This window comes from Oryctolagus cuniculus, chromosome 7 (genome assembly GCF_964237555.1).
Source record: "Oryctolagus cuniculus chromosome 7, mOryCun1.1, whole genome shotgun sequence".
Taxonomy (NCBI): Eukaryota; Metazoa; Chordata; class Mammalia; order Lagomorpha; family Leporidae; genus Oryctolagus; species Oryctolagus cuniculus.
In genome coordinates, this window is record NC_091438.1 from 27,744,525 (window position 1) to 27,757,069 (window position 12,545).

The 12,545-nt window shown below is 47.4% G+C and overlaps 1 protein-coding gene across 12 annotated transcripts in view; it reads right to left on the reverse strand.

Moving 5' to 3' along the window:
- Positions 1-12,055, reverse strand: part of SCYL3 (SCY1 like pseudokinase 3) — a 41,483-nt gene extending 29,428 nt beyond the window's left edge. For 2 of the 12 annotated variants that reach the window (XM_051858400.2, XM_008264089.4), the window contains exons 1-2: positions 11,821-12,055; positions 5,375-5,589 (exon numbers count right to left, since the gene is read on the reverse strand). In XM_051858400.2, the coding sequence (XP_051714360.2) occupies positions 5,375-5,539 (165 nt within the window). In that variant the 5' untranslated portion in view covers positions 5,540-5,589; positions 11,821-12,055. Of the gene's footprint in view, positions 1-5,348; positions 5,590-11,337; positions 11,478-11,603 lie in introns of those variants that run through there. The other 10 variants (XM_070076863.1, XM_051858396.2, XM_070076865.1 and 7 more) reach the window with 9 other exon arrangements.
- Between the last annotated feature and the right edge of the window lie 490 nt (positions 12,056-12,545).

Consider the following 12,545-nt stretch of genomic DNA (forward strand, 5'->3'; position numbering starts at 1 on the left):
TCCTCTGTTGGAAAAATCACCCGTTTTTTCCTTCTCTGCTCTCACTCCACAAAGTCAACACAGAAGACGTCTGTGATCCCAAAATGTATGGCAACTTCTCCCCACCAGCAAGCAAGCAACCGAGTGTCCTTTAAGTCAACTTAATTCTGATACAATCTACCTGGAGACAGACAGCACCATACCCCCACAAACAAGGGCTCTGTCCCCAAGAGAGCCTCCCCCAACACCCCTCCACAATCCGATACCAGTCACAAGCCCCAGGTACCTGTGCCTGACTGACTAGCTGTGGCTTTAAGCTGAGATTGTCTAAACTGCCCTTGAGATTCAATCAATTTGCTCACAGAGTGGCTGGCAGAACACCAGGAAAACACTTCCTTACATTTGCTGGCTTATTATAAACAATACTACAAAGAGCACTTATGAAAGGAGGAACAGAGAGAGGTATGAGGGAAGGAGCAAGGAGCTTCCATACGCTCTCCAGCTCACTACCCTCCAGGAATGTCCTCATGTCAGCTACCCAGACGCATGTTTTATGAAAACCTCATTGCACAGGCACTGGTGGGGAAGCTCCACAAGGCTTGTCTCTCCATATTCTTCCACCTTCCTTCCTGGAATGAGGAGTGTCTTATGACTGACTGAGCTTCTGTGGCCTGTCTTGGGGAGTTATGAGCCAAGAACCATACATGAAAACCTAAAAATACACACACACACACACACGTATCACAATCCCATTCACTGCACTAGAAGCTAATCCTTCAAGCACTATTCTGAGTAAGAATCTTTATTGCTAAATATGAATAATACCATATAATTTGTGACTATTAATACTATTTACACTAATCTTCACACATAGAAAACATAAATGTGAGATTCTAGCCTGAAATATAAATTATTCCCACTTTCCAAGAATCAGTTATGACACAACTATTTGGAGAATTGACTCAAGCCTTGGAAGCTTAACTTTTCACTGCTGTTCTGCCTCTGGAAAAAAAAAAAAAAACAAAAACAAAAACAAAAACCTCTTCCACCTTTTTGTGAAGCACACACAATGTGGTTGTCAAATATGTCAACCAGTCCTTCCACAACCGAGTGCATTATGGAGAAAGGGATAATGTCTCCCAGAACAATACATATTACTAGTATCTATATACCTATTTCTGGACGCCTATATGATTCCTAGCATAAAGACACCTAGGAATCAATTTTAAAAGCTTGCACTTTCCATGAAGCCTTAACTAAATTACAGTGAACTACAATAACAAATTCTGACTTAGAATCTATCATTCCTTATAAGCAATTCATTAGAAATAAGTCATAGGGGCCAGCATTGTGGCATAGTGTGTTAAGCTACCACCTTCAATGCCGGCATCCCATACAGGCACCAGTTGAGTCCTGGCTGCTCCACTTCTGATCCAGCTCCCTGCTAATGGCCTGGGAAAGCAGTGAAAGATGGCCCAAGTGCTTGGGCCTCTGAACCCATGTGAGAGACCTGGAAGAAGTTCCTGGCTCCTAGTTCCTGCCTTCAGCCTTGCCCAGCCCTGGCCATTGTGGCCACTGGGGAAGTGAACCAGTAGATAGAAGATCCCTCTCCTCTAACTCTGCCTTTCAAATATATAAATAAATAATTGCTTTCTTAAGTGAAAGAGAGAGTGAGAGAGAGAGAGAGAGAAAGAGGGAGCAAGGGAGAGAGGGGGGAAGGAAGAAAAAAATGAGTTGTAATCACCAGTGAGCAATTTATACTATTAAGTATAGCTGATGAATTCAACAGAAAAGTGAGATGAGAATGAGAAGCTATGTCAGACCCAAGTACTTCCCATGTTTTTCTGTAATCAGAGCTTATACTTGCATTTCATGTTATTTCAGAGGCCTAACAGTATACTGTGACGGTTATTTTCTATTTATAACAGTAAAGATTAAAATTGTTACCCAATATTTTCAAGGAAAACAATACACCTGTTTGAGCTAGTCATCAAAACTATCCAAAGCTGATCAGAAACCCAAACTCTAGAGAGTGAAGTGAGCTGACTACACTGTTTCAGTATTTCAGATACTGATGGCATCAAATTCCTAACATTAGATGCACTGAATGACATACACTTCTTGTGGGGAGCAATCCGGACTAGACTGAGTTACTGGAATTAAGACTTATTCTATGCATCTGCTCTCCCACAATATGGCGCTGGGAGAGAAGTAAACAGCTTCCGCACAGCTGCCTCCAGTTCAACCAATTAACTGTAGGACTTGCTCCTGATTGGAGAGCAGCGTACTCGGCGTGTGGGCAGCCGAGTTGGGATTGGCGGAGGAGGACTATAAAGGAGGAGAGAGACGGCATGCACCGGGAACATCTATGGGGAACATCTAAGGGAACCCGTGCAGCCCCCGAGAAAGCCGGCCAGCGGTGTGCCGCTCCCCTGCGGAAGTGGGGAATGTGGCCAGGGGGAACTGCCCTTCCACGGAGGTGGAAGGGATAGTAGCCAACCCGGGAAGAACCAGCAGCAAACCCGGGGAGGGCCGAGCAGACGAAAGAACAGCGCAGGGTCTTGTGTCGTTCCCCCACGAAGACGGGGAGCGACATAATGGTGCCGTGACTCGGATATGAAGCCTAGGCAGGGCTTGGTGTCGTTCCTCCATGAAGAGGGGGAGCGACACTTCTCAAGTACTATGACCTTGTTTTTGAGATCATCGGAAACATTCTGACAATCTAAACTCCTATTACTATTCTGTCATCTCAAATTTCTCAGATTCTTCTCTAAGGTTTTCAAAGTCATGGGATGGCTGAACAAGAGACAATATGAACTATTTGCAAAGACTGATTCATATCTTACAAGGGTATCTACAGATGGTAAAGGGGAAAAATCTTTCCTCTCAAATTTTGTAATTTGTATAGCACAGAAATCATCAAACATTAAGGGGAAGTCTTTGTTCAGCCTCCTGTTAGGAGACAGCAAGTGATGGTTCAAGTAGTTGGGTCCCTGCCACTCAAGTGGCAGACCTGGATCAAATTCCTGGTTCTGGGCTTTGGCTTCAGCCTAGACCCAGTCATTACATGCATTTGAGGAGTGAACTAGCAATGGGAGCACTCTTTTTTCTTTTTCTGTCTCTCCTCTTTCAAGCTTAAAAAAAAAAAGATTTTTGTTTCTTTCTTTAAAACAACTTAGGGGGGCTGGCACCATGGCACAGGTTAATCCTCTGCCAATGGCACCGGCATCCCCTATGGGAGCTGGTTCCAGTCCTGGCTGCTTCTCTTCTGACCCAGCTCTCTGCTATGGCCTGGGAAAGCAGTGGAAGATGGCCCAAGTGCTTGGGCCTCTGCACCCGCATGGGAGACAACAAAGAAGCACCTGGCTCCTGGCTTCGGACTGGCACAGCTCCAGCTGTTGTGGCCACTTGGGGAGTGAACCAACGGAAGGAAGACCTTTCTGTCTCTCCCTCTCACTGTCTGTAACTCTACCTCTCAAATGAGTAAATAAATAAATGATCTGAGTTATTCACCTTTCTTAGTGCATGCTCCCTAAAGAGTAATACAATTTTTAAAAATATTAGTTGTATAGTACTCAAATAGTACTTTACTTTACACTTTGTGTTTCTGTGTGGGTGCAAACTGATGAAATCTTTACTTAATGTATACTAAATTGGTCTTCTGTATATAAAGATAATTGAAAATGAATCTTGATGTGAATGGAATGGGAGAGGGAGTGGGAGATGGGAGGGTTGCGGATGGGAGGGAAGTTATGTGGTGGGGGGGAAGCCACTGTAATCCATAAGCTATACTTTGGAAATTTATATTTGTTAAATAAAAGTTAAAAAAATTAGTTGTAATAAATAAAGGATTATAAATCTCTAGTGTCTTACTGACAAAAGTTACTCTTAGTTTTTACCAAAACCATGACTAGAAAATGCATCCTTAGAGGACTGCTACACATGTCTTTTTCCTGAGGAATCCTTTTATAACCGTTAATTTGGGCCTAATTAAAGACACAACATCAAAAGCATTACCTGGTGTGACCAATGAAATGCCAACTTTAGATTACTAACATATCCTTTATACTCATTTAAAGAAGTAAAACCATTTAAAGATGTCCCATGCCTGTTGATATTACAAGGAGAATCAAGGTAATACAGAAATAAAGCTATCAAGTTTAACCTGGAAATAGTGTGCCTGCCACTGTAAACACTGAAGGGTTAATACTCCTGGGTGTTGCACTGAATTACACTACAAGCTAGAGTCCTTTTGTCTAATAAGAGGCTGGGGTTCCCTGACAGTACATCAGCCAGCAGGCCAAAGCACGGGACCCCTCCCTGGGTACAATGGTGACAATGGCCCTTTTCCTCGGGAGGAGACTGCAGCCTCCAGAGGGGAATGGCCTGTGGAAGGCCCCTCAGCGAGAAGGGTCTGGGTCCAATGCTCCCTCTGTGGCACCCCATACACCTTTCCTGTCCAACGCTCCCTCTGTGGCACCCCGCACACTGTTCCCGTCCAAAGCTCCCTCTGTGGCACCCCACACACATTCCCGTCCAACGCTCCCTCCTTGGCACCCCGCCCACTGTTCCTGTCCAACGCTCCCTCTGTGGCACCCCACGCACCATTCCCATCTAACGTGCTTTTTAGGCCATCACAGTATTTCAGAAAGAGAAGAAAAATCAGGAAGTTCCTAAAATATTTTATTTCCACGTCTATCACTAGCACAGTAATCAAAATGCTGTCGGTCGGTACCATTAGGCTAATCCTCCGCCTGCAACCCCGGCACACCGGGTTCTAGTCCCGGTCAGGGCGCCGGATTCTGTCCCGGTTGCCCCTCTTCCAGGCCAGCTCTCTGCTGTGGCCCGGGAAGGCAGTGGAGGATGGCCCAAGTGCTTGGGCCCTGCACCCCATGGGAGACCAGGGTAAGCACCTGGCTCCTGGCTTCGCATCAGCGCAGTGCGCCGGCCGTAGCAGCCACTTGGGGGTTGAACCAACGGAAAAAGGAAGACCTATCTCTCTCTCTCTTACTGTCTAACTGTGCCTGTCAAAAATTAAAAAATAAAAATAAATATAAATTTAAAAAATGCTGTCAATACTTAACAGCAATTTTGCTAAACTAGATTCATCTCCATTTCTACTAGCCACACAAAATCGTCTCCCCAGTGCTCTCCCCGAAAAATACACTAGGATGACTGACAACTTCTCTCACTGAGTTTTATGAAGGCTTCCAGTGATGGCTATCTCAGCAGCCCAGAAGCTGGAGATAGCCTCATGAGGGACACTACGCTTTCATGAATAAACTGCTACTCTGTACACCCTTCCCTCCCTTGACCTTGTTTAATTTCACATTTTAAAAATAGAAAACAAGATAGTAAAAGGTACTAACTATTGGGCCGTCCCCTATTATGGTACCTTGGCAGCTTTATTAACCTTGTCTTCGTTTTCTCTCTTATACACGAAGACGGAAGCATATTTGCCATCCTGCAGGACAGCGGGGTACACAGCAAGTCCAGAGGGCAAGGTGAATGGCGGTTCTTTCAGCGTATAGCTCTTTAAAGCGCTGTTCTCTGATCCCATCCCTTAAGCAGTAAGGCAGTACTGAAGCGCCTCCTCTAAGCCAAGAATACCTAAAAGAAAACAGAAAACCATTTCAAACATTAAATCTCTGTCTACAACATGAGCAAGAGATACTGACGATATCAAGTCACTCAAAACTACTAGTTTGTGCAACCCTCTGAATGGAGACATTGGACAATAAAAATGGGAAATGCTCAGCAAGTTACCAGCGATGCTTGCTAACAACACCTCCAGAGAACCGGCATGTTACCAGTTAGGCAGTTACTGCTCCTCTTTCAACTCCAGCACACACGGTTTCAGAGTGGAAAGGCAAAAACGGAATAATTCATACTCCCTAACCCACTTACATTCCTACCTCAAAAAGAAAAAGGTGGCAAAACTTGATTATTCAGAAACAGGAAAACTTCTGAATGCCTAAAGTAACTTAAAATTATAAGAAAAACAAGACAATTCGGAAAATATCTGTAACACTGATTTAAAAAGTCAACAAATGGAGAGCTCTTATAACGCAAGTAAAACACTTGAAGGTCAACAGAATGATGGGAAAGAAAACAAGCCACTGAAGAAATGCAAATGGCAATAAACATGGGAAAAAGCTCCATCTCATTAATGTTCAAAATTATGCTAGGTAACAACAGGGAAACTTCAGGAATGAATAACCTCTGACAAACAAAACCCAACACACCACACAAATAAAACTCCAGAAAATGCAAACTACCCTATGAAAGAAAACTGCAGTAGATGCCTGGGGAGGGGGCTCAGTTAGGAGGCGGCGGGAAGAAAAGAATACTAAGAGATACACGAGGAACTTGGAAGGAATGGATATATCATCTTCATTTTGATGATGGAGTTGGGTGATTACAAATGTCAAAACACAAAACTTGCCAGCGCCGCAGCTCACTTGGCTAATCCTCCGCCTGCGGTGCTGGCACCCCGGGTTCTAGTCCCGGTCGGGGCGCTGGATTCTGTCCTGGTTGCTCCTCTTCCAGTCCAGCTCTCTGCTGTGGCCGGGGAGTGCAGTGGAGGATGGCCCAGGTGCTTGGGCCCTACACCCGCATGGGAGACCAGGAGGAAGCACCTGGCTCCTGGCTTCCGATCGGCGCAGCGCACCGGCCATAGCAGCCATTTGGGGGGGTGAACCAATGGAAAGGAAGACCTTTCTCTCTGTCTCTCTCTCTCACTGTCTAACTCTGCCTGTAAAAAAGAAAAACTCACAAAACTGTATACTTGATGTTCAGCTTCTTCCATATTAATGATACTTCAATAAGGTTTAAAAAGACATACAAGAGGGCTGGTGCTGTGGTATAGTAGGCTCAGCTTCGGCCTGCAGTGCCAACATCCCATACGAGCGCTGTTCAAATCCTGGTAGCTCCTCTTCCAATCCAGCTTTCTGCTTTGGCCTGGGAAAGCAGTGGAAGATGACCCAAGTGCTTGAGCCCCTGCCCACATGGGAGACCTGGAATTAGCTTCTGGCTCCTGGCTTTGGATTGGCCCAGCTCCAGCCTTTGCTGCCACTTGAGGAGTGAACCAGTGGATGGAAGACCTTTCTCTCTGTCTCTCCCTCTGTCCGTAACTCTACCTCTCAAATAAATAAATCTTTTTTAAAAATACATCAATTTATACATATATAGAAAATGGAGGCCGGAGCCGCGGCTCACTAGGCTAATCCTCCGCCTAGCGGCGCCAGCACACCGGGTTCTAGTCCCGGTTGGGGTGCCGGATTCTGTCCCGGTTGCCCCCCTTCCAGGCCAGCTCTCTGCTGTGGCCCGGGAGTGCAGTGGAGGATGGCCCAAGTGCTTGGGCCCTACACCCCATGGGAGACCAGGAGAAGCACCTGGCTCCTGGCTCCTGCCATTGGATCAGCGCGGTGCGCCGGCCGCAGCGCACCGGCCGCGGCGGCCATTGGAGGGTGAACCAACGGCAAAGGAAGACCTTTCTCTCTGTCTCTCTCTCTCTCACTGTCCACTCTGCCTGTCAAAAAATAAAAAAAAAAAAAAAATAATAATAATAATAATAAAAAGAAAATGCAAAAATTACGATAAAGGAGAAGCTTGCTGTCAGGGGTCAGATTACAGGTAATTTTATACACATACACAAAACACACTTGCCTTCACCTCCCAAATCTTCTATGACATGAACACACCATTCTTTGCAACACAGATACAAACTCATACGGTTATAAGAGGCAACGGATGCCCAGCAGTGTGAGGACCTGCACTCGGATGAAAGGAACTGCTAGAAGGTTCCACCCAGGACAGAAGTTCCAGGGTCGTCAGATGACGCCTTTCATCATGAGAAACCATGTGCTTGCATTTTGATGTGGAAATCTCAGATTATTCAATATTGCCTCAATTTTTTTTTAACATGTGTAGCTCAAACAACATTAACTGAAAAATCTGTAGCTGTCAGCTTTTGGTTCTGGCTTTATCATAACATAAAAATTTTTTAAATAAAGAGTTCTTAACAACTGGCAATGTGTCAAGGAAGTTATTACTTCCAAATAACACAACCAAAAATCCTAAAAAGACCTTTAAATTTTCAGTTAAAAACCTGTATTCCTTAGATAAGCATATACCCAATAATCGTTACACATCGATTCTCTACTTGGATCACCTGTATCACCCCCAACTCTGATCAAGTTTCTTATAACACTTTCTCTGTGACCTGAGTATTTAATGGCCTAAAATGAAATCTCAAAGCGCCCACACATCTACAAGTATCATGAGTAGGAACTAAGTTTATTTACTTTGTAACAAACCCAGATTTGGGGGAAAAAAAAAAAAGCCTACCTAACTAGTTTATCTTTCCTAAGAATGATAGAGAAGTTTTCAAAAAGTTCTAAAAAACTGTATAAAACATATTCACCTCTACTGGAATTACAAATAGTTTATACAGGATTGTGAAGAAAAGTAACTCAGTTAGTTGCCCTGTGCTGCAGCTTACCTTGTAGGGCCTGTCCAGCCTGTAGCCACCTCCTGCTGAGCAGGGAGAGTCAGGTTTAGCACCCAGATGCTTTTTAGGGCTTTTTTAGGGCACAGTTACTGAGTACCTACCCTGGGCCAAAGCACATCAACTCACAGATGGCCTGAATGAAGAGATAAACTGACCAGGTCACTTTCTCCCCCCAGGAATCTGAACTAAGAAGATATTTCCTCTGTTGCCGGAACAGCTGAAGGCAGAGGGTTACCAGGAGGAAGAGTTGGGGCTAGAGCAAGCAGAAGCCACACGAAAGCAGGAAGCTGGGCAAGCACAGAGAAAGGCAGCGAAGAGTAAGCAAAACACACACTGGCAGTGGCTCAGTCACAGTAACAGGGGCACAATACTGCCCTCCATCTCAAAGGTACAGGAAGCCCGGCTTCAAAGTCACTTCCCTCACTCACACTCAGCACCCCTTCCCTCAAGTAGCCTGGGTGAAACCAACTGCCATTTCAGAAACGGAAAAACCTACTTCTTAACTCCCGCCTGAAAGACAGGTTACTCTAGAGGAATGAGCTGCTGAAGTGTTACTCTGAAGTATTTGCCTGAAGGGAGTCTAGATGGCTTCTTAACCACAAAATACAGCTTGTGGAGACCAACACCTGGAGCAAAACTGAGGACAAGGAACGACCTTGGCAGAAACCCTTGCAGTTTGGTTTTACTAGGAGTCCACAAAGGAGATAACTCGGTGAGGAGTCCAGGGCAGTGCTCCCTGGCTAGATGCATGGCAGTCAGCAGAGAGAATGGCAATGGGCCCATAACTGACCAATTTCTAAATAGCAAAAGACTCCTTTGTGGGACTATTGGACCTCATCGCATCCATGAACTTTTGATCCAGTATTATGGACTTCACTACAGGATAACCAACAATTCGAGCTATGAAAGCATTTTAACACCCTAAAAAATGTCACTTAAAAATGAAAGGGGGCAAGGAGTGCTGGTGCAAAAAGACATCACTTGGTGGCCGGCGCCGCGGCTCACTAGGCTAATCCTCTGCCTAGCAGCGCCGGCACACCGGGTTCTAGTCCCGGTTGGGGCGCCCGATTCTGTCCCGGTTGCCCCTCTTCCAGGCCAGCTCTCTGCTGTGGCCCGGGAGTGCAGTGGAGGATGGCCCAGGTGCTTGGGCCTGCACCCCATGGGAGAACCAGGAAAAGCACCTGGCTCCTGGCTCCTGCCATCGGATCAGCGCGGTGCGCCGGCCGCAGGGCGCCAGCCGCGGCAGCCATTGGAGGGTGAACCAACGGCAAAGGAAGACCTTTCTCTCTGTCTCTCTCTCTCACTGTCCACTCTGCCTGTCAAAAAAAAAAAAAAAAAAGACATCACTTGGGGCACCTGCACCCCCAGACTGGAGCACCCGATTCCAGTCCCTTCCCTAGCCAGCTTCTTGTTAATGTGTACTCTGGGAGGCAGCAGGAGCTGGCACAAGCAGCTGGGTTCCTGCCACCCACATGAAAGACCCAGATGGACAGGAGGAGTGAGCCAGCACATGACAGTTCTCTTTCTGGTGTGTTTCTCTTTCTCTGTGTCTTTTAAAGAAGCTAAAAATATATATTTTTTTAATCAATGAAAAGGGGATTACTCAGTTTCTTTAAAAAACTCATGAGAAAAGCTGCCATTTTATTGTGAAAGCATGGCTACAGTTGACAGATGTCCAGTAACAACATACAGTGTGATCTGACAGAGTGTCAGGGTTATATTCTATGTCCAGTGCAAACTTTATTCCAGGAAGATGCATTGTTGATTCCAGCTTGAGAATGCCTTCATTAGGAACTCTTAATTCTTCACTTCACACATGGGTATCTAAAGGAGTATTTGTATCTAAAGGAGCAAAAATACTGTTGATACAACCAATACTTTAAAAATAATTCCGTTAAAATGAACTTGCTGAAATTTAAGAGCTAAACGGTAACACCTGGACTTCCAAAACTTTCTCTTTTTTTGCTGTTTTAAGGAGTGAAAACACAAAACCTTCTTAGCTTCGAAACTGAAAAGTCCGGAGAAGGTGAAGAGGACGTTCTAATCTCACAGCACAGGGATTCTGCAGAATTTAGCCTCTCACCCCACAAGGAAACACTCAGTATTCAGTGTCTGACTTGAATATACATCTCCGTCTTCCCCGTAACGATCCGTTTACCTCCCTCCCTCTCTCCACCTTTCTGCCTGCTTAGGTAACACACGAAGTTTCTGGAACACCTGTGGATTTCGAAAGCCCTTGTTTAGTTTCCCGGGCAACTCGGACACTCAGCTAAGAAACCTGTGTCCTTCAAAAAAAATCTCTGTTTTATCCAGCAATTAATCCAGATTATTTAATCCTAGCTCCCTAGGCTTGAAGTTCCAAAGATAAAGATTCCAGGGTCAGTTCGAAGGATGTGCACTGCGTTGAAAAACAGAAAACCTCCGTATCTAATGATAACCTATGATACGGCTCAGCATCCAGTCCAGCACTGCTGGCTGAGCAGCAATACACGAAGTCTTTACGGACCAAAATAACTATGATTCAGCTTGGCGATATCACTGGATATGCACACGCGTCCTTTAATACAACACTAACCGTGATTCCAAAATCCAGGATCCGACTCTGTTAGCTCACATGGTTTCCTAAACACAACCTTCCGTGCAATGTCTCATTTTATCCTACACGCAAAGGCACGGGCCAGCTGGGCCTCGGGCGCCCGGGCACCGGTCTTGGAACGCGACTAAAGCCTCCCTGCCAAAGGCAGAGGCGACCCCAGGCTCCCCCGGGCACCGTCCCGGCCCGCCCGCCGCGACCGCGGCCGGGCAGCGCAGGGGCCGGGAGGCGCTTTAGCTTGCTGGCCCCTCACCTTCCACACCTCCCCGCGAGGCCGACTCCCCGACCTCCTTCGGGAGCCCCGATCTCCCGCGAAGCCCCGAGTGGAAGGGCGCCCCGCAAAGAGCAAGGAGACGCGGCTTGGCGGTGGAGCGCGGAGCTCAACCGGCAGCCGGCGCCGCGCCGAGCGCGGACCCGCGAGCGGGGCGCGCGCCCACCGCCTCCTCTCCGGGTCGCAGCCCCCTGCCCCGCGGCCCGGTCTCGCACGGACGGAGGACGCAGCGCGGGGCTCCCAGTTACCTGCGGGAGGGCGGCGGGGGAGGAGGCCGGGGGTCGTGGCTCCGTTCCCCTCTTCGCCCCCTGTGGACACCAGCCACCCTCGCCTCCCCCGTGAGATGTACCCACTACACCCACAATCTTCTAGGGTCGGGTCCCTGCGACACCTTAGAGACGGCCCCGGAAACAGGACGGAATGCCAGCCTTCACCCCTCTGCCGCCACCAGAGAGGCGAACATACCCGGAACCGAGATAGAGCGCCCGCACAGGTGATTCTCAGGCAGCTGCCATCTTGAGTATGGGCGCCGGTGCCGAGCTTAGCGTTTCCCTCACTGCTTCCAGCCGCCTAGTCGCTCTGCGACGTCTGTTTTCTGGACCTGTGGGTCGAACGTGCCACTCGCTGCTGACTTGAACTTTCAGACTTTTACTATGTGAGTTTTAATTTCATTTCCGCCCGCACCCAAGATGGCCGCCAGTGGCTTCAGCCCAATGCCCCAGTACAGGGGCCGGGCGAGAGAAAGCTGGGCGGAAATTAGCGAGGGCTTTTGGAGGGACTGACGTCTGTCGCCTCCGCAGCCCTCATTGGCTGCGCCGCGCGGGCCCGAGTGGCGCTGGGCGGAGGCAGCCGCTGGCGGTTGTGGGTATTGCCGGCTTCTGCCTTTGAGACGGAAAACCTCCAGTCGCACTTAGATCAGCAAGAAGTCAAATGGAGACTATCAGTAAGAGCAGTCCCTAGTACTAATAGTGGTGGTCCCCTCCCTATAGGATGTCGTGAGAGTACAGGTGGTAGGTTTAAGACAGCGTGGCACCTGCTTGCTCCCGACGTCATTATCTGCGTACCACACCCCCCACGGTTGACAGCTGAGACATTTGGTCACATGTAACTGCTGGTGCTTTCTGATACCGTGGCCAACAGGGTTCAAGGTGGGTTAAGGACCCGATAATGCCTTCACCGGGTTAAAAGAT